Below are 21,599 nucleotides of genomic sequence, written 5' to 3'. Positions count from 1 at the left end.
TGGTTTAGCGCTTCAGGGAGGGAGGACCACTACTGAGCAAAGCCACTCAAGCAAAGCCACGCATCTGGACAATTCTCAGCAGATGTTCAATATTTTAGAAGCAAGTCATGGACGCGTTTTTGAGTTATTTACAACGCTGCACCCTGGTGGAAGGATGAAGGCGAGGGCTATAAAATGTGTGTTTAAAAATCACCTGTGCCATCGACCTGTTAATCATAAGTTTGCCTTTAGCACTGCAATGTCCTTGCTCCCTACTTTGTTTGGATGCTGGAGCTGCACATCTAACACACACAAACACGCAGCAAAGACAACTGTCCAAATAGATTGAGTTGGACCGCAGCCCGTACATGGTCCCAGGGCTTTTCCCCACAGGTTCTGCACCATCTTGCGGATGATTTACAGAATAGTTCTATGCAAATAATGAATGTGCTTCTCTCCTTGGAGTTGCCATTGCTTTACCCAGAGTAGTGAGGAAGTTGCATGGCATTGAACGTATCTATCTCCATGGAGACAAGCAGGTGATGCCAGATGGCCAAATTACAGGTCAGATCTGTGCAGTAGTAAATGCATGTTTTTCCATGTTATTTTACTTGTAATTAAATAAATACAAGATAGCCGACTGTACAGTAATGCCGTACTGTGTGACATTCCAGAAAATGCAACACATCTCCATGGTGACAAGCAGGTTACAAGCAGCTTGAAAAAATAAAAAGTGCTTTTTTATTTTATTTTATATTTTTAATCCAAAAAGAAGACCTAATAAATTGGGGTCAAAACTTCCCCTGTGAAACAGCAAAAACATGTTGTTTTGAGAAGAATACTTGCATTAATATATGAGAGTATTTAGTTTCAGAATAATGAAGACCTTAATTCAAATGTATTTTGTAACATTACATGGTCAGTCAGAGAACAGTATTCTGAATACTTAGAATACCTTAAGTTAATTGCATTAGTAAAAATGCAATTAAAATATAAATTAGTTCATAGTTATATTTACATTTATGTATCACTAGTGTAGGAAAAATACACCTGCACAAACCTCTGACTGCTATTCTTTTCACCAATACTTTGACGTTCAAGTATGATCAATGACAAGTTATTTCATTCATTTTAGGAAAGTGGAATATCTTACTATAAATTAGTATTCTGATTACGTATTTTTGGTATGCTTTAATTACTCCGGAAACATGTAACAATGCAACAGTGGGTAGTATTTGAACAAGGGATCTTACTGATGGCAAATGCTTACCGATTATGTCAATTTCACAGTATTAGTTGAAATTGATAACACCAAGATTCTTTTTTATATTTAAACAAACAGAAAAACAAAACTTGCATCAAGTTTTTACACCCTCTTGCCAAAGAATCCATTTGTTCTTGCCATGTCAGTGCCCTTGAGCTGGAGAGATCTGCATAGAACCAGTGTAAACACACACACACACACACACACACACACACACAAACACACACACACACAACAGCTTCATTGCGACACAGACATCTGTCCAAATGAATTGAGTTGGACTGCAGCCCGCGCTCCTCTGCTATATGATCCGGGCCGATGCTGAAGTCATGACCTTAAGAGCGCTTGGCAGGGCGGCCTTTTAGAAGTCTGACGCCGAGTGCCCTTGACATCCCTCCTACGCTCGTCTCCGCAGCAGAGGGCCAGAATTCACGACCAGTTCTGTCACCTTGTCTGCCGACCTGTGTCCCTGCTCCCCTCTCCTTCGATCCATCTCACTCTGGCTGTCTCCTCCTCTCTCCATCATCGCCCCATCTCTTGTTTCAGCGTACTGTGATAGTCACTTCAATTGTCCCGAGTCGATGTCTGAAGAGAGACGAGGAGGGAAAAAAACAGCTCTACCTGAAACGATGGTGTATAAATAGTGATGCTTTTCTCTTCTATTGTATTTTTGAAAGTAAAGAATGGTGGCATTTTTTGTAGTTAGCCCTTAGCAGATGCCAACATTGTATATATTTTATGTTTTCTGAATAGGACGATATAGCATTATGTCTGAAGTGTTATTCAAACAAGCTACAGCAAATAAGCTCTTCACATTATTATTGTTTATGCTGCACGTTAAGTTGTGTCAGGAAAAATAATGCTTTTCACACAAAAAGTATAAGCTAAGCAAGTGCACTAAAAGCTCTAGAATATGCACATGATAAAATGTACTCCAGGCTCCTTAACTATATAATGGTAATATAACCTTCTCACACATTATATGCTTAGAAGTTGTTATTGTTTTTTTTTTCAAAGTCAGTCTCTTTTAAACCCAGCGCAACCGAATTACTCTTGATAAATGCAAAGCTACGAAAAGCAAAGGATGTTAAAAAAAAAAAAAAAAAAAACATCACTGTATGTTCTCAATCTGTTTTAAATTCTCACAAATGTGCAGCGTGACGTGTGAGTGATGGGCAGCAGGTGGCGCTCACACACGCACAAACACCCTGACTTCAGTGTGTGTGTGCGTGTGCGTGCGTGCGTGTGTGTGTGTGCGTGTGTGCGTGTGTGTGTGTGCGTGCGTGCGTGCGTGCGTGTGTGTGCGTGCGTGTGTGTGTGTGTGTGCGTGTGTGTGTGTGTGTGCGTGTGTGTGTGTGTGTGCGTGCGTGTGTGTGTTGTGCGCGTGCTAAGCTGAGAAGTGTGCAAAGTGTACGAGTGGGTGTCTGTTCATCACACTGAAGTGACTGAAATTTGCTACAGTCACGCAACATTTCACGGGGACATTTCGCTTTGTGGGGACCAAGTATCCGGTCCTCGTGATGTGAAGGTGCACCATTTGACTTCTGCTCGTCTTCATTGAGATGTTAATGCTTTGCCTGAAATGTTCCTACTATGGCTTTGAATTTCTCTGTGAAACATCAAGGAGTTACACTAAAATAAAATAGATCATGAATAAAAAATGAATAAAAAGATCATTTTTGTCTTAAACTAATGCAAACTTTTTATTCAAATATAAAAAATAAACATTTAATGACATTTGTGGCATTGTTTTAATATGTATTATGCCTCAAAATTAGCATTACTATTGAGACATTAGCATTAATATTGAACAGACCTTTCCCTTTTAGACCTCTTTTTAGTCTTTAATGTGTTGTCCGCTTGTCCTCTGTATGATCTCAAAGTATTTCTTTGTTTTAATGTGACTTGGGGGGGAAACAACATACGATCGACGTGGAAGTGACAATAGCAGCTATACAATGAAAAGGTACACAGTGCACCTTTAAAATAAGGGTAGGTTTAGGTGCGGTTTAAGGTTGTAGGTAAAGTTTAATGTCTCTAAGAAATGAGTCAATGAAATGTCCTCACAAAACATGGAAAGCTAAAATGTGTGCACAGTCCTTTGGGAGTCCAGCCGCAGACAGATGCTCAGCTCATCTATCTCAGATCTGCCAAGTGCTGCTGTTCACTTATTTGTTTAAAATTGGCAGCAGCCCTGAGATGAGTCTGTGAATTAAACATGATGAAGCACAGCTTGTCCAGTGTGCCTGCCTCATTAAGTGTTGTTGCCGCCGAGTTGGTGCATCCGCAATGTGCAATGTGCTTTGTTAGTCAAAATGTACTTTGTGACATCATTGATTACCAGGGCCTGTAAAGACATAACGCTCTCACCCACTGGCCTTGGATGACTATGCACTCAACAGGGTCAGAAAAGGTCCTTGCATCGTCCATGGTTATAGCTTTGTGCACAAGTTATAGCATGTCTTCATTTCTAAGCAGATCGTTAAGGCAGAGCAGAGGACAAAAGAAAGAGCAACAAAAGAAAGTACGGATACAAGGATGAGGAGGTCAGATATGTGCAGAGAACCAAGTGGGAAAGTACCATTTGAATCAACTATAAATGTACATTCAAACAAGAGATGGGCAATATTTACAAAATAATTACAAAATTAATATCACTTTATTTTTAATTATATATTTTAGGCAATTCATCCGAAATGTGCTAAAACATGTCATTGGTCATTGACAACGCTTGAGGTTAGAACGTCACAAAAAGATTGAATGGACTAAAAAAGTGCAGAAATATTCTCTTTCTCTTGAATTTGTTCTTTTTACAGCCTTTTCAGTCTTTAATAAAGATGATATACTGTAAGCGTACTAGATAGTGATAGGCGATACCAGGGATTTTATATATAATATAAATAGATATTATTTAGCTTCGTTCTAAAGCAACAATTGCAATATTATCAAAAATTCCACATACTCCACATATTCCACAATTCCACCTCTAATCCACACGTACATTTTGGGTGATTACAAAACCATTACAAAAGCTCAAAACTATAATACAATACATTCAATGGAAGTATTCAATGGAGGAACAATGGACAGCATTTGTTTACTTCACTATTGTCATAGTTTAGACAACATCTTTTTCCATTGTCAACTATTTGCCAAAGTTGCCACCTTTCTCTGATGAGTTTTCCGTCATTGGCTTGCTTCCTGTCAGTTTGTGTACCTAACATCATGCAGCACAGTTGGCCCGGTGTGCGCAGCCTCATTAGATGCACTCACTGCTGCGATGACTGAACCACTGGAGCTCTCAGTTGTACAAAGTCACTACTGTTCCAAGCCTCAGCACTTTTTCTTCCACCTTCTATAAGCACTTTTGGAAAGCCCTGAGTCACAGCAGCCTCGAGCAGCAGACACTTGCGATTTAAAAAGGGACTTGGTTGGAATCTCACACTTATAATGAAACCAATGGCGAGAAAGAGAGGGAAGAGGAGAGAGGCAGTGGGGGATTAGAAGTGTATTAAATCACATTGATTTCTGTAGCTGTTAAATTCTTGCAACTCTACAATGCAAAATAGGGTGAAATAATGCTAATTTGACACATTTGTATTCAAACTTTCTAGTTTTTAGCACAAGCCTGCAATATTTTTACCTAATTAGTGGTGCACAAATAGCATCATCTAATTCAGAATGAATTACAGAATTACATTGTTATATCTAATTATAAATGTAGTAAGATTATAGTAGGTAGATAATAGTAATTGTCTTTACTATTATTTTCAAACATATAGAGACCCATGCTTAGAGTAGGATAGAAACATAGAGGTAGTATTCAATTGCCTTATATTGTGTTCACAAGATCCCAGCAAAGACTTGCTCTAAAGGCTTTACAGAAATAGAAATAGAAATAGACATCAATAAACAGAAATGGTCTCTATGACAAGATTTCCCTTGTTAAAAAAGTTTAAAAAAACGAGAGAAGAACCATAACACAGTGTTCATATGCACATCCTTGAGATGTGCATATGAACACTGTCAGGGCTTCAGAACTTACACTACAGAAGCCAAAAAAAAATAGTAGTTTTAGTCTTGCCTGAATATTGTCAATTTGTAACGCTCCAACTAAGACATACTTCATTGTGTGCTTATGCTGTTCACTGCACTTGCTGCCTATTTTGTTGACAACAACTGTGTAAAGTTTTAGATCTTTAGGAACAGGCATTGTTGTGCTGTTGATCATTTTCAATCAAAAAGTGTATTTGGAACAAGTTATCCAAATATGTGCCAACTGTGCAACTGTGTGTTATACTACAATTTTAGCTATAATTCTTTTTTATTTTTGATGTTTTGAGACTATAAATACCTATTATAACTGCTTAAAACAATGTATGTGTGTCTAAACATGAGTGTAAATGTGAATTTCCCCAATAGAGGTGAAAATACGGTATAAGCTTGTTAAGAACTTCAACCTTTATCAATGCGACCATGACCCACATAATGCGCAGTGTGACCAGGCAATAACATAACAGGCTTTTTGTGCAGCGAGCCTAAAGTCGGCCTTCTCTGTCTTTAGTTCTTTATCAATCCAAACTAGGACTCAAGTGTCACGTCTCTCTCTCTTCATAACGAGTCTGAGATAATACAAGCCTCGGTCTAAACAGACGCAGACAGATCAGGGGCACAAGGAGGTAAACAGTCTTTAGATGATGGAAATTGGCCTCATATATAATTAGAAAAATAAGACAGTGAAACAAGATGCGCAATGCGTCCAGCTGGCGCAGCAAACAACAGAGCTGACACCGCACGCACAAAGCCAAAGTGGTTCGACTTCTTACAAATGTCTAAATCATGTTTTCATAAATCCAACAATAGTCCGTCAATAGTTTGCAGCCTGTAGTGTTTTCTACAGCCTCGATCTGGTCTGCAGTCAAACAGGAGAAGGGCTTCAGGGGACGCTGGACCGTTTATGGACTCATAATAAATTAAAATAAAATAAAAAGTAATGAGTTGCTAATAACATTACATCTACTGATTTTTAGTTGAAAATGGTGGCCACAGTGTCGAGAGTTTGAATCCCAAATGTACTGCATGTCCTCTCTTTTCTCTCATCCCCATTGCACACTGTCCTTTCCTGTCTAAAAATTCTTTAAAAATTTTAATTCTTCAGAAATAGTCAAATTAAGGTTGTATTATTATAACCCCTGTGTATTTTTTTACAAAGTGTGTTGGGTGCATGGGAGCACCACTGAGCATGTCTGAGCATGTCTGAGCACCCAAATGCAGCAGCAGCCCTGACCTTTATGAGCTTCTTATCATGTCATGACCATCATTAGCTCACTTTATCTCATCAATTTCATGATGCATGTTTGAGCAAATCCTTGTCCTACATTTGAGACTCGAGTGCTCAGAAAACACCTGTTTTCACTTATCCCCTATCCTGCCCCACTGCCCCTGTATTTACACGCAATTATATTTAAAAAAAAACAGACTCCAGGTTATATATGCAGCATTCATAAATGTCATATCTACATTTTTCAACAGTAAAAACAAGTGGGGCTTATCAGAGTGGGTTTTATCCGACCTGAAGTTTTTATTATAGTGTTTTTGATTTAAAAAAAAAGGTTTGCAATGAACATGTAAAATCATGATCTGTGTAAATGTTTATAAGTTGATCATCATTAAACCTTAGATCTTATTTCCGGACACGTAGAGTTAGATAAATACAGAGCTGTGCCGCTGCCTGTTACTGTGCTGTTAAACTGGATGTCTTCTCACGGTGGGCTGGTGATTTAAAGACCATTACAGCGGGACAAGACTGGGACTAAATAACACTGGGAGCCAGGGTCATGTATCGTGACAACAACAGTGGCAGGAGTATACATCGGCCTTTGGGCAGCACTATTTAATCACAAACCGCTCTATTATGCCTGAAGAGTGGGTCCAGCTCCAGTCTCCTTGTGTCCGTCTGTCCGTCTGTGAGAGTCGGATCTCTCCTTCACTGGAACTCCTCCAGGTTTCTACGTTTTTTTCCCAAAGAGGTTTTTTTTTTGTAGTTTTTCCTGGCCGAGAAGGAGAGTCTAAGGACAGAGGACCCTGGGACATCGTCCCTCGCCACCACAGACATTGTCTGACTCCATCGCCACCACAGACATTGTTGATTCATTTCTCCCTGTGGCCCTCAGAGGCAACTGTTGTTGTGATTTTGGGCCTTACAAAAATAAATTGATTTGATTTGATTTGATTATTTTTATCTTAAACGTTCGCCTGCCTTGTATGTTCTTCTGCGTACATGGGTAAGCTTACATCTCATGCAACGATGCGACGGTGAGTTGTAGAATCAAACCACACAAAACGTGAGATAAAAAGAGCGAAATAAACAAAGTCTGACCTCAACACGGGGCTCTTCCCTTTCAGCAAAACAAGCCTATTAGCAGTCGCAGTAATGAATTATCACAATGTGCTCGATTTGTTTATCTGATAGAGACGACGCCGACAAGCTACCGCGTCTTCATGGGAATTCAATCACTAAATCCTATTCCGCCTTATTAACGGTCGGTATCTGTGAAAGAGACGGCAGTGCCAATTCTGGGTTAGTTCGCCAGATTCAATGAAAAGAAAATCCTGTCTTAACTCGCAGAAGGTGACATTTATTTACAGGCGAGGCAACGTTTCGACAACGAGGCCCTCATCATGCAAAAGATTACTTTCTCCAAATACGAAATTCATCTTGTCAATCAACGTGTCATTCAACATGTTTTATAGGCTAACTTTGGCTTTCCCAGGTTCTATTCCAAAATGTGTTCTATATATATTTTTTTTCATGCATGTTTAGGTGACCCTTTGACCATTTTCAGTTCTTGTTCAGTTCAATAATAAATAAGTCCTAGATGACGCAAAAGTTGATGTTTCCAATCTAATTAAATGCACAACATCATAAGTTTAAAGGTGCATTATACAGACCAATAAAAAGGCTTGTAATTCAACATTTCAATTACCGTGGGGCGTTCCAGACAAAGCAATAACAGATCCAGCCTCCACTATCGAAAAGTTACTTGCAAAACTAGAATTTCTGCTTAACTTCAATAACTTTGAGTTCAGTGCCCGAAGGCTTCAATCTCCTTTCATAGCAATCAATTCAATGTTTGCAAGTTACAAGTGTAGGCCATCGAATAGAAGTACACACAGAGACAAAAACCCAACCACACCAGCTGCCACAACTAAAACAAACCTCAGACACAGGAGGAGGACGAGGAGTGAGTCAGAGGCCTGGATGAAGCTGTTGTAAGCAGACGGTGCAGCGCTTCACGGTGCGTATCATTTCTTCGGCTCAAGAAGCGGCAAATAAACAGCCGTCGCATTTCGGGCTCCCCCACCTGTGTTATTTCTGCTCCGCCGACGGCCACAAATGGTCTGTGAACACGGGCGGAAGTACTGCATTTGTCCACAGTTTACGGGACAGATCTAGGCGGATTTGAGATTTACCGTGTTGTGGCCAAGTGCATTAGGACGCTCACCCCGAGGCAATAAAACTTTATCAAGCAGCTGGGGCCCGGTGGGATTGTTCAGAGCAGTTATTTGAAAAGATGGAGGATGTCAGTGGGATGTTTACTGCCTAAAGAGTGTTGCTTCACCCGCCGCACAGGAGGTGCACCATACTGTTGTTGTTTAATTGATTTGCGGAGACGTGGCGGATTACGCTTTTTGATATTTCTAAGTCATTTCTTGGCACCGTAGCGTGTTGCTTATCAAATGAAGTGCAGTTCTTGTATGGAATAGTTGCTGGGACGTTGGATAAGTGCCAACACAGACACACAATCTCCCACATTCTGTTTCACATTCATTTACAGCAGGAAATCAATTATTTTGGAAACTGCATTCACGTTTCACGACAGAGAACTGGCCTTGGTGCTGAAATATTCCAGGAATGTATTTTGATGGTACCTGCAAAGATAAATATTTGTAGAAGCCTCAATTGAATATGAAGGAATGTATAGATTGATGATATATTGACTTTAAGCCATAGAAAATCTAAAACTGCAGGGGAAAAAAAGGTATTTATTATATATAAATCACGATAAGTTGAAATCAGAAGGAAAATATGTGATTCCTGACCAAGACATCATTGTAAAGCTTGTGGTCTTTGGGGGGGTCTCAGACAATAGCGATGCACTGATATAAACATTAGCCGGCAATAACAACTTGTCCAATCTTTTGAATAACTTTGTGTAAATCGCATAGCTGAGCCTGGCCTGTGGCTGTGTTTGTCCTGTCCAGCATGTACAAATACTAAACCACACATTCAAACGGTCCACAAGGGATCTGTCTATGCGCATATCTCCCACACAAACACACACACAAACAAAGAAAATAAATGTCACTTGGTCTTTTATGCTACTCAAGTCTGAAGTTTCTCAAATCAGCTGCTTAACATAAATTAGCATTCGCAAAATAAATGTAATGTTTCGCGCCGCGGCAAAATGATGCTGATGAATGATGCATGAGGAGATGCAAATGAAGAGTGTGCAGTCGCCAAGTCAAGTTTGTGGGTTGTAATGCATGGCTCTCTCCTCCCTCGTTCTCTCTTATTCTTTTCCATTTTTGTGCGCGTCTCTCCGGTGGATTGCAAGGCACAGGCAACAAGTGAATGCACAACCGAGTTTCTCCACACCGGACGGACATTGTATATTTGGTAAATAGTTTTGGCTTGTGGTTTTGGAATAACTGTGTCTGCTTTTGGTGCCTTGGGTTGTGTTCTGTATGGAGGGACGTTCAAATCAATATGCAAGCTACATCACATGAACTTGCAGAAACAGAAACATGGTCAGATTCTAACTAAGCTGTAGTTTATATTTCTAAAAAAACACATATACAGTTTGATGAATTCAGCTAAAGCAACAACTGTGGGCCTAGAAGTGCTTTAACCTGGTCATCAGCTGAGTCAAAAGAAGATTGATATATTGTTTTTATATAGGTTTAATGGAAGATACTTTTCAATGTTAGGTACTTAGTAAAAATAAATAATAATGATAACTCAAAATGTTGCTATAAGAGCTGATTCAAATAAAAAACAACAATTTTTCAAAGTTTATAAAGTGATGTTTCTGCTCTTTGTTGGTAATTGTACAGTCATTTCACATTTGCTTTTAATACTTATTTATTACATTTTAAGACATGTTTAACCACATTTCTACTATTGTCTGCTTTGTTTTGGTGGGATGCTCCAAAGAGACAGGGGAACACATTTTTAGGGATGGGAGGTCTCATGCCCCAAGATCTCGCAAAATGAAAGTGAGATTTTTTAGATGTTTTGAGAATCTGTGAAAAATCAGTTTTAAAAAAATCAGTCAAATCAGTTAAAAAAAATTAAGAAAAAAATAAAATAAAAGGAAAAAATTCTACAAAGACAAAAATATAAAATGAATAATTAACTGAAAAGCACAATTTGATGTAAAAAATCTTGTAGCTCTTGTGCCTCGTCTTATTACAAACGTGTCCCATTCCTATTCATTTTTTTTTATCAATATTGCCCACTCCTACTTGCAAAATCTGGACATACTGTACGTGATGTGCAATGCAGCCATCAGAATGCAGTTTTTTCTATTTCAGATCCTATTGAACACTTACAATAGAGCATGCAGCTATTGCATAATATACCCTTGTTCCCATTCAGCGCGACCTTTACTCCCACCGCCTCGCCGCTGTAATTCCCACAGAAAACTTGTAGCTGCTGCAGACAAACTTCCGATTGCCGGCGTCATGCAAATCAGTTTCCTGCAGGGTTATTGTTGTTCTAGGGCCTAATTGGGCTCTTCCAAACACTGCCGCTGCTGTTCATCCTTACGGCCCAGGGTGTTCAACCTTATAATGCGCCGCAATTATATGCATTGTCTTTTTGGCGTGGCACGAGCTCGGCTGCATGCAAATGAAGGCAAATGAAGTCAAATATGTCAAGACAAAAGTGTAATTTAGATGCAAGTCATTAAGTCGAATGGTTTTGTAGTGAAACTGTTCGACTTCATATTTCAGCAAGACCCACGGATAATATTCTGAGTGACACAAAGCTCTTATTATATGTTATAGAGTCAGTTTCACACATTGTGCACATGTTCTTTCATTAGAGCGACGGCGGTGCAACGCGTTAAGTGTCTCCAAGTGCATATTGTGTCCTTGAGAAAGACTATTCATCTACCTCTTTTTGTCTTGTGTAGCGTGCTGGTGATTGTTGTTATTTTCATATCACTGGAAGATCAAAATAACATCAAAATAACATTATAGTGAGAAATTTAGGAATAGGAATAGGTTATATATTTTTGCTGATGTCAGATGCTAAAGATATGATCATTGCTTGTGGTCTTTATGTCAATGAAATGCAGAACATATCTATTTTTGGTGTATGTGATCTGCGTGATGATGAGCAAACTGAGATATGAGATTCTAACTTTAGTCATGGGCAATTTTCCACCCTTGATCCCGAATTCACTCTCACTCGCTCTCACTCATACACCAGTGTAAAGCCGGATAAGTGGCCTTCTCCAGTTTAAACCGATTTTTCAAAATGCATGTAAATCCGGGAAGTGCCGTCTCGAGTCGACTCTAAATAACACATGGAGGAGTCTGTGTGTAGCTCAGTCCGATAAAGACGTTTGCAGACTAGAAGAGACATTCAGCTGCACAACCTGGAAAATATTAGACGTTTGGGTGTGTTCTCGCTCATTTTAGACCAGCAACCTGACAAACTACAGTCCCTCCACTGCGGACTATAACGTGTTGTTTTGTTTTGATCCACTGTGTTAATGTGAATGTAAAAAGAACCGCTGTTTCAGTGTGTTTATTTGCACTGTGAGGACAACAGTTCCTCTCTGAAAATGAAATGAGAGTTTGCATGAATTTGGAACTCTGAAGATAAATGACCTCCACATGTAAATATTATATCACAATTGCGTGTATTGTGCAGCACTGTAGTAATATATGATGTAAATAACTCCATAACAAATAATGAATGCTTTAAGAACATACTAACCCACTTCCTGGTCCTACAGTTTCCACACTAGTTCAATGACATGTTTGCATGAGTAATTAGAGTGAATATGGGTAAAGTGGGACTCTTAGTGTACTTCGTTATTAAAAGAAATGCCAATGTTTTGAATGTAAATTGTCTAGGTATTTACATCAATGAACAAAAATATACGTATATATATATATATATATATATATATATATATATATATATATATATATATATTATATTACTCACAGAAGTTGGTATTCCACTTTAACAATGCACTATTGATAAAATGAGACAGTCACAACATTGTTGATAGTGAATAGAACTAAATATGTTATTTGTGCAAGTTTTATTAACACATTCTTCCCAGTAATTTATTCATGTGTAGTTTTGAAGTTATAGCCTTAAAAATATAGTATGAGGTTAATTCTTTGAAAAATAGAAAGATCAAACTTGACCCATTTCCACTCTGCACTTTCACTTATATTGCTATTGCTGATGATATTATAATGTATGTCCTCAATTCAACTCTCAACACACTCTGCTCAGGACCGCAACATGCTACAGGTGGAAGAGCCTGATGACAACAGTGCAACCCGTAACCTATAGAGAAAGTTCTCTCTTCTTCCTGCTTGAGCTTGCATCATATTGTGTAAAAGGTAGTGCATTTGGTTAAAAACTCTCCAGCCTTCAGAACATTATTGTGAAAACAGCTCACAATATGTGTCCTTGCCTTTAATGCATTCGCCCGCTGCCTCGGCTGCATTAACATAGAAATGTGATCATAGCGACCCATCTTTTCTAATGGATGCACTCTGAATCAGTCACTGCTTCTTTTGCTGCCGGAAAAACCTAAATGTTCAAAGGCCATAAAGGCGTGAGACATGGGCCGTGGAGGTGTGCAAAATAATGTACTGTTGTCATGTTTTATCTGCGCACACACCGTCCCTCACTCTTAACACAAGTATATAATGTGAAAAGGCAACACAAAATAATAAAAGGCAAGACTTACTGGCAGAACATTGTCACAAAGTGTATTGATTTGAAAATGTTGGCAACATTGTAAATAAGGATAAATACTGTAGATAACAGAGGGAACTAGGCAGTGTCACCTTGAAGGCAATATTTATGTGAATTCAGTGGGAAATGGTGAAGCAGAAATAGTTGTTGTTTGCATACTATAGGGAATTTCTTTCTTCATGGTCAAATACAACCGCAAGTGGATCTGCAGTGCTTTGCAGACACGATCCTTAAGCTACAACTGTTGATTTGATCTTGTCAAAAATGTCCAAGGACATTTAAACGTGGGCCGCAGATCACAACTTAATTTGATTTCATTTCTTCCCACAAATCTGTTCCGACAAAATGATTCCAACGTCCTTCTTGGTCCTTTGGAGATGCTTTATAACTTTCTGTGACTTGCATGATACACTCATTGTAAAGGTGACAAAGGTTTTCTTTCTTTCTTTTTCTATGTTAAGCTAATATTAAGCTCAATAGCTTAAGTGCAGCAAGTGGTTCAGCAAGATTGTTGTGCTTACCGTATTTTCCAAAATAATGCCCAAAAATGCATAATAGAGAAGAAAAACACATATATAAGTTGCACTGGAGTATGAAATGCAGTTGCAAGTATGAAAATAACAAATAATATCATATATAAGTTGCTCCGGAGTATGTCGTATATAAGTAAGTATAAGTCGCACCAGACTAAAACTATGAAAAAAGGTGCGATTCACAGTCCGGAAATAGTACGGTACCTTGAAGATGAAATTACTATTCAAGTTCAAGCTGAGAGTTTCATCAGCCCTCACCTGCCTCTCCTGTGCTGGCGTCTGAAAACTCTATCTGTGATGTATTTATATATATTTTTAAATACATTTTCCATGCAACAAAACCACCCAGAATGTTGGCTAAAATATGACATGCCTATTATACAATATTTTACTGTAAACCAAGAAACATTGTAAAGTAACCTCCGGAACGGTCGAGTCGTAACCAGCTCGCACACGTGTTCAAACACATTCACTGCACAAAGCTTCTAATGAATTCTCCTCTGACAAATTTACCACTCGATCTTCATTACCGTGGTTACACAGACGACATGAGAGACACACACACCTCCAGCCTCGCTGTGCTATGACCGATGCATCTGAACAGCTGCATTGCACCTAATTGTTTCTTTAGACAATACATCAAGTCCCATTTACCCGCCGTGACGTGCGCTAGGTGAGATTACTGACGGCTAATTGCCGCTTAAACAGCTAAGCGGGCGGCGCCTCGTGATGTCTCATTGAAATTCCTCTCGTTCTGCCGCCGCTGCTCTTTGATCTCTGCTTTCGCCAGGTTTCCTCTCTCCTCTTCATCTAACGATACGCCAAAGAAACCCAAGTCGAAATGAGGGCTTCAATAGAATTACCATGGCAACACACTTTCAATCATGCCCCTCCATCATCACAGGAGAGCCCAGTATAATGTGCTCTGGATTTTGATCTTGATCCCACTGATCTTTCAATCACGGTGCGATAATATTGTATCAGTTGACCTCAGCCTCCCTTGTGCGTAGTTTTCGCCTGGCGGTCGGTAGCAAACATCTTTATCTTTTGAAAGTTTTTAGACTCTGCGAAGACCTCGTGCAGTAGGTGAGTCGGATTTTAGGATTTACTTCTCTGTTCACAGCCTCTGTGTCGGTGTCAGGAGAAATGGGGCGACCTCCAGATCTTGAATGAACATCTCATGACATGAGCACGTGGCTGGAGGATTAGCTTGTGCATGTTCGCGGTTGTTAGGGGAAACCAACAGAGAAACAATGCAAACTCCACACAAAAGGGTTCCTCGTGTTCTAAGAATTACGAGAGTGCTACTGATGTTTTGCATGAATTAAACACTTTTTTTCATCATATATTTTTTGCCCATAGTTTAAAGAGAGACATGGACATTAGCTCTACTCAGCGACTCAAATACCCAACACCAAAATCGTTCTCCTGTCATCGATATTTGACTGTATCTTGGACGTCTGAGCAGAAAGTTTTGTCCACGTACGTTTGGAAGACAGACTTGACTTTGGATGGAACAACGTTCATTAGAATTCACCCTGTCGCTTCGCTGCATATCTCATTCTATTCCTGGCTTTATTCCTGGCTTTGTTTTGGCACTCTCTGGTCTCAGGCTTTGGCTTGGTCAGTTCGGCCTTTTCTGCGGATGTTTTATTCAATTATTCTATGTCACTTTCTATTCCCAAGCTCGAGCGATGAATCAGCCTTGTCCATGAGAAACGCTCTATGTTCACACTTGTTTCAGCCCAGTTTAGTCTGGTATGACTTTGTTTGGACATGTTCTGATTTTACTTTAGTTCTGGTCCTTTTAGTTTGAGTTAAGTCACAATTTAATAGTTGCTATGGTTATAGTTCGGGGGGGAAAGCTGTAACTATGGATGTAAGTGTTATAGTTCTAATTCCAAACACATTTATTAGCATCTCATCTCAATCACAGCAACTTAAAGGTATAAATGTAAAGTTTCTGTTCGTCTTCATTAGAGCTGTAACAGTTTTGACTTGAATGTCACACATTATGAGTCAATAAACATTTCTATCTTGTATGAATTCATTTACAGGTGATTTATAGCTTCAAATCTGTATTTTTTCAATAATAATAATATAATAATGTTATTTATATCAGACTTGTCAAATACACTTCTCAGGACAATAATCAAACTATTTAGTCAGTTTAAAGAAGATTAATCACACTAAATACACAATTAAAAAAAATGTGAACACAGTAAATCAAATAGAGAAAATGAATTCAAAGACTAAAAGCAGTTCCAGTTCTCCACAGAGAGAGAAGCAGGTGGCAGTTACTTATAGTGCACCTTTACGTTTACGATCTGTGCAAAAGTGTACTTGTATTTGTGCCTGTTTCCCTCTGCCCTCACTCGGGGTGTGTTCACTAAAGCAGAACAGCCATCCTCCCGTATCACAGCCTCTGCAGTTCTCGGATCATTTCTCGGGTCTCGATGCTTCAGTAGCAGTGAGACTATAGCCTCTCAGACTGCTGACATTTACACTTTTTATTATCATTTCATATGATTTTTACTCCAGAGAACCACTTTCCACAGCTCATTTCCCTCAGCAAAATGCCTGTAGTACTTACCTGCATTTAGGGAACTGTGAGTCGATGTTATTGTGGTTATTACATTTGCTTGGTCTTCAGAGGTTTGTTGCATCATTCACCGCGCATAATTGTGTTTTTCTATTAAATTTACCTAGATCTGCTGTTTTGGCTCAGAGCTGCAGATGATCTCTTATTAGCTTTAACAAATTGAAAATAATTGTATTCACGTGGGTGATATTGAGTTTACAGTACACCCTCATGTCCGGGTAGTTGTACTGTATGGATATAACTTTCAAGTTTACTTTTGGAACACGGAGTGCAAACCCTAAGTTGAATAATTAGTATATTACCCACATAAACCATGTTTCCCAATATGACAATCTATTATTTTATGCTCATGATTTAATTTAGAATGAGCGAGTTGTTTGAAATGCATGTGACAGGCTTTATACTTTTACCTACCGTCGGTAAATATTTTAAGTGTCAGTTTGTGAGGAAAAGTTGATGAGGAGTTGAAAATGAAAGCTCTTTTTTGTTGTAAATTAGTACATTTTGTGTTTTCCCCAAAGAGTATGTTGTAAAAGTAGGACAGGACGAAAATTAGACCGTTGTACTAAATTATAAATGTCAAACACCAAAATGTTAATCCCTCATATATTAGCCTTACCCAATTATAGCAAATGCACACGACACAACCAAACAATAAACTGGTTCGTTAGAAGCAATGAGATATATACAGTATGTAAACATATGTATATTCTTTTACAGCAGCATCATTTCTGACTAGGAAATCCCGTGTTTTCTCCATTCCACCTCCTCAGCTGACAACATAACGCTAATGTTTTGGAAGTCATAAAAAGATGAATGTGGTTTCTTGCAGTCTGGTCTAATTAGCCTGTAATGCCTTTCACAATGACTACATTAAAAGATTGAGATGTGATTTACGGTTTCACACGTATCTTCAGATGCGATAAAGAGTCAATTAACAGGGCACAAACATCCTGGACCCGCCCTGTGCCTGTGCCTGACCCTCATCTCTCAATGAGCAGTGGCACCATTGTCTTCCTCACACACTTAATTAGCTATATTTCTCATTAAACAATTAGTCAGATATGAGCTAGATAGTCTCTGTGGCATCGCGTCGTGTCGGGCCTTTGTATTCCCTGACATTTGCAGATATTACTCCTCTGTTAATTAAAGCTTTCAGACAGGCAATATACAATAAGTCAGCTTAACAAGTTGTTGAATAAGTAATGTGCTTTTAGTGGTTTAGAGTTGGTCGGTTTAAATGGGAGGCATTTGGAGTTTTAATAATTTGTGTGGTTAATTGCGAAACGCATTATCTTCCTGACAAACAACGTGATGTGATGTAGGAAAAGCACAGTCTTTTTGTGACAATTTCCTCTCATTGAAATAGATGGCTAACAATAGAAAAAATGTCTCGCCGAGTCGAGAAAATATAAGCATTTTCCTTCATTGGTTGACAGATAAATACACTGCTCGGTCAATAAAGATGACAATGTTTGAAAACGGCGTGATGGAAAGTGCAGTTTGCCGATTCCTCTCGTTGCAAAGTCTCTACAATTTACGTTTGATTGAGTTCAAGAGTCGCTGCAGAAATACAGTGCACCCGTGGAGAGGAAAATGCCAAGGATATTTCAAATTCTGTCAACTATAGTTTCATATTTGACTGACAGGACTAATTATCTCTAGTTCTGTTGAGTACATGTATGGATACGGTTTCACTTTTTCAGTCGTTTCAAAAGTTCAAAAGTTCAAAATAATATAAACAATTTTGCTTAAATTACTTCACTATTTTTAGTAGCATTTTTCTTTTTACCAGTTTAAACTATCTTATAAACACGAGATGTTCTTGATTTAACCAAATAATGCACTTTGGACCTTTGACTCGACGTTGCAGATCATTTAAACTATGTTAAACTATGTCTGGAGCTTTGGTGGTGCCAATTATCCGGCTGCCATGACGACAAGCCTATTATTTCTAAGTTAGACTGGAAGTAATATCATTTCCAGTGTTACAAAAGGTGGAGAAAACTTTCCAGTGGATTATAATGGCTTTGTCCGTTCCGTGGCCTTTTGTCCGAGGTGTGTGGGATCAGTGATGTGTTGGAAGTATTACAGTGAAAAATGGCAATCGAGAAATGGAAGAATCCAGTGAGGAGTGAGTGACTTCATTTGCCACAAAGTTTGACCTCAGATGTTTTCCTTTCTCATTTACACTCTTTTTTTGGAGTGATTTGTGCCCGTTTGAGTGATGCCATAAAGCGTCCTGTCATGAACTGGACCTGGGTGATGCACATTCAGGTCCTGAATCTGACCCCATCTCAATATACTGCTGAAGCTACGTATTGAGCTATACAAATACCGTACTTTCTGGACTATAAGTCGCACTTTTTTTTCATAGTTTTGGCCGGGGTATAACTTAAACTTATATTTATTCTTATATACTTATACTCCGCAGCGACTTATATGTGATGTTATTCGTTATTTTCACACTTGCAACCGCATTTCATACTCCAGTGCAACTTATATATGTTTTTTTCTTCTCTATTATGCATTTTTTGGCTGCTGGGACTTATACTCCGGTGCGACTTATAGTCCGGAAAATACGGTATGCACTAAAATGACAAAATAAGGCTATGGATGTGTGTGTGTATATATATATCCATGTTTGACCCATTTACACAGTTTACACAGTGTTTAGTGGCGCTTTAAGTAGGCCGTCTTGCCGCTATATCGTGGCAGCTTTATCTTCATAATTATCCTCATCGTTTTTTGTTTTTACTTCGCTAACAAAGGAACTCAAAAGCCTAAAAAAAATCTGTGGAAACTTTATTGTGTTCTCCTGATAATCTTTCAACTCGCGTTCAATATTAGACAGTTTGAATATGCTCTATTAACACACATGTAGGTAGTAAAATACCTTTTTTCCGTATTATCATCATTCAGTACAATTGTGATTCAACTACACACAAATGGAGAGGAATCAGATGAAAGTAAATCATTATAGTAAAATATGAATCACGATAGCTCAAACCTTTTCTGTTTAAGTAAGTTTTTCTTCTTCTTTTTAAATGCAGAAGACAAAGCTTTTTATAACATGTTTTAAATTGGTTAAGATGTATGCTTTTTTTTTAAGTTTTGGTATAACAAGTTCCATAAGTCAGCTCCACATGCATTTTTTACAGAGACAAGAATATTTGACTATACGTACAAGAAGTCATGTCTTGAACTTTCTGCAATCATCAGCAAATCACCAACAAACGATAAACTTGGCAACTGTGTATTTGACATGCATGACTTTGGAACCTTGTCAACTGGTGGTGGACGTGTTGAGAGCTGGAGCCTTCGTGGAGCAGCTGAAGTGTTACAGACGGCAGCGCTGGTGAAGCTAACCGTGCCGGATCGACCTTGCACTCGCTCCGCATAAAAGGCAGCGTGTCACGGCCGTGTCAAACTGCGTTTCTGTCGGTTTGTCGCTATAGTTCAGTCTGACTTTTTAAACTCGGCGCGTGACTTTTGCGCCGCTTGTATCCGCGTCGTTGTTTCGCAGTACGGCATTAAACGCTTCTACCACGGAGACGATGTGGGGACGGATTACAGTGAGGATTCAGGTTTTACCAGGGGCGTTTCAGAAGGGTGAAGCGTTGCCTTAGCGATTAACAATTTCAAACAAACTACAATGCCTTTGGAATGGGAAAATGTCCTCAAAGTGTTGCCTGAAGCTAAATAAGCAGCAAAAACACCTTGAACGAATAAGATAAGATAAGATATTCCTTTACTGTCCACACATGGGGAAATTTCATTGTTGCAACGCAGGTAGATACAGAGGAAAAGAACAGATAACAAATAGGAAGTTTAAAAAAACACTCTTAACAGAAGAACTCTTATAACAAAAACTCCTATAGACAAAACCTCTGATTTCCTAATAAGGAATGGAGGGGAAAAATAAATAAAGATACAAATAAAATAAAATAAAATAAAAACAGCTAGCGTAAGACAAGATAATACTAATAATAATGGTAAAATAAACACTCTATTTTCATCAGTTATATGCATATAAATGTGACATTATTGCATGTGAGTACGACAGTGATTGCACATGAAAAGAATGCATGACGGACAAGTTTAATGCCATACTGCGGAATATTCAAGGATGAAAAATCAACGTCACCATGGAGATGAGCAGATGGCGAGCAGATGACTTTCTAGCTGCTCTAACGTTACACAGAGTACACCTTTTAGTATAAATCCAGTTGTATCTTTTTTTCATTATTTGCACAATGTAACAGATGTAACATTTCCTCCTCGCTAACTACAAAAGAAAATTGACATTATATTTGTTTACGCGGCACAAAATTGGAATTTGTGCTCTGCCAAAATGCCAGATAAATAAAAGTATGTGCACAAAATAATCTCCACGTGTTTAATGGTGTGACTGTTTGTCCTTGTCTTGCAGCAGAGCCACTGGACGGAGAGGAGTTCCTGGACATTATAGGCATCATGCGAAACCAGGCGGGTCGATACGAGTGCAAGGCCAGCAATGACGTGGCCACGCCCGATTTCAAATATGTCAATGTAGTGGTCAACTGTGAGTAATGACTCTCTGCACAGCGCCAAAGACAAACACTTTATCATCCTGTTTATGGTACACAGTATACAGTATGAGCCACTGGTGGGAAGTGACAAAGTACTCAAGTAAAAGTACTGTGCTCCTGTGAAGATGTTGAGTTAAAGACCAGGTTTTGACCAAAATATATGTAAATAAAATGTCTACATAAATTAAGTGGTTGATTCAGTTGCTTCCTTTGACCAAAAATAAGGCTCAAAATGTTGTACACTACAGCTAAGTTAAAAAAAAATAAAAAAATCTATGTAAAATCTTTTATTTTCTTACTTTTGAAAACCTTCAACTGATATTTAAGTAGATTTTAAGTGAGCATTTTTTGCCCCTTTACCTGTTTTATTGAAGTAACACACTTCCACCACTGGGAGGACCAGAAAAAAGTGGGAAATTCATTCATAATAATTGATTTCATGTTAGAACATTGCAAAACAAAAATAATCAAATACCTCTAGAATAAGAATTTAACAAACACCTCATGTTTATTGTAGTTATGCTACTAAAAATAATACAATATTATGAGTAGAACATTCTTGATTCTGTCTTGTCTCGTTTATTTTCTTTGTTAGTGTTGTACAAATAATCAAGAAGTCATCTATTTACTTTTG

General features: G+C 38.6%; 1 protein-coding gene across 1 annotated transcript in view; it reads left to right on the top strand.

Moving 5' to 3' along the window:
- The window catches only part of lsamp (limbic system associated membrane protein), a 248,899-nt gene that overhangs the window by 202,063 nt on the left and 25,237 nt on the right, over positions 1–21,599 (top strand). Inside the window, exon 5 of the mRNA XM_072454838.1 lies at positions 20,827–20,958. Coding sequence (XP_072310939.1) covers positions 20,827–20,958 — 132 coding nt within the window. The remainder of the gene's footprint in view (positions 1–20,826; positions 20,959–21,599) is intronic.

The sequence above is a fragment of the Eucyclogobius newberryi genome, unplaced genomic scaffold (genome assembly GCF_026437365.1).
Source record: "Eucyclogobius newberryi isolate DKJ021-1_F unplaced genomic scaffold, fEucNew1.0.hap1 SCAF_10, whole genome shotgun sequence".
Classification (NCBI taxonomy): domain Eukaryota; kingdom Metazoa; phylum Chordata; class Actinopteri; order Gobiiformes; family Gobiidae; genus Eucyclogobius; species Eucyclogobius newberryi.
Note: the sequence above shows the minus strand (reverse complement) of the source record. Positions and strands in the feature narration are given on the sequence as shown.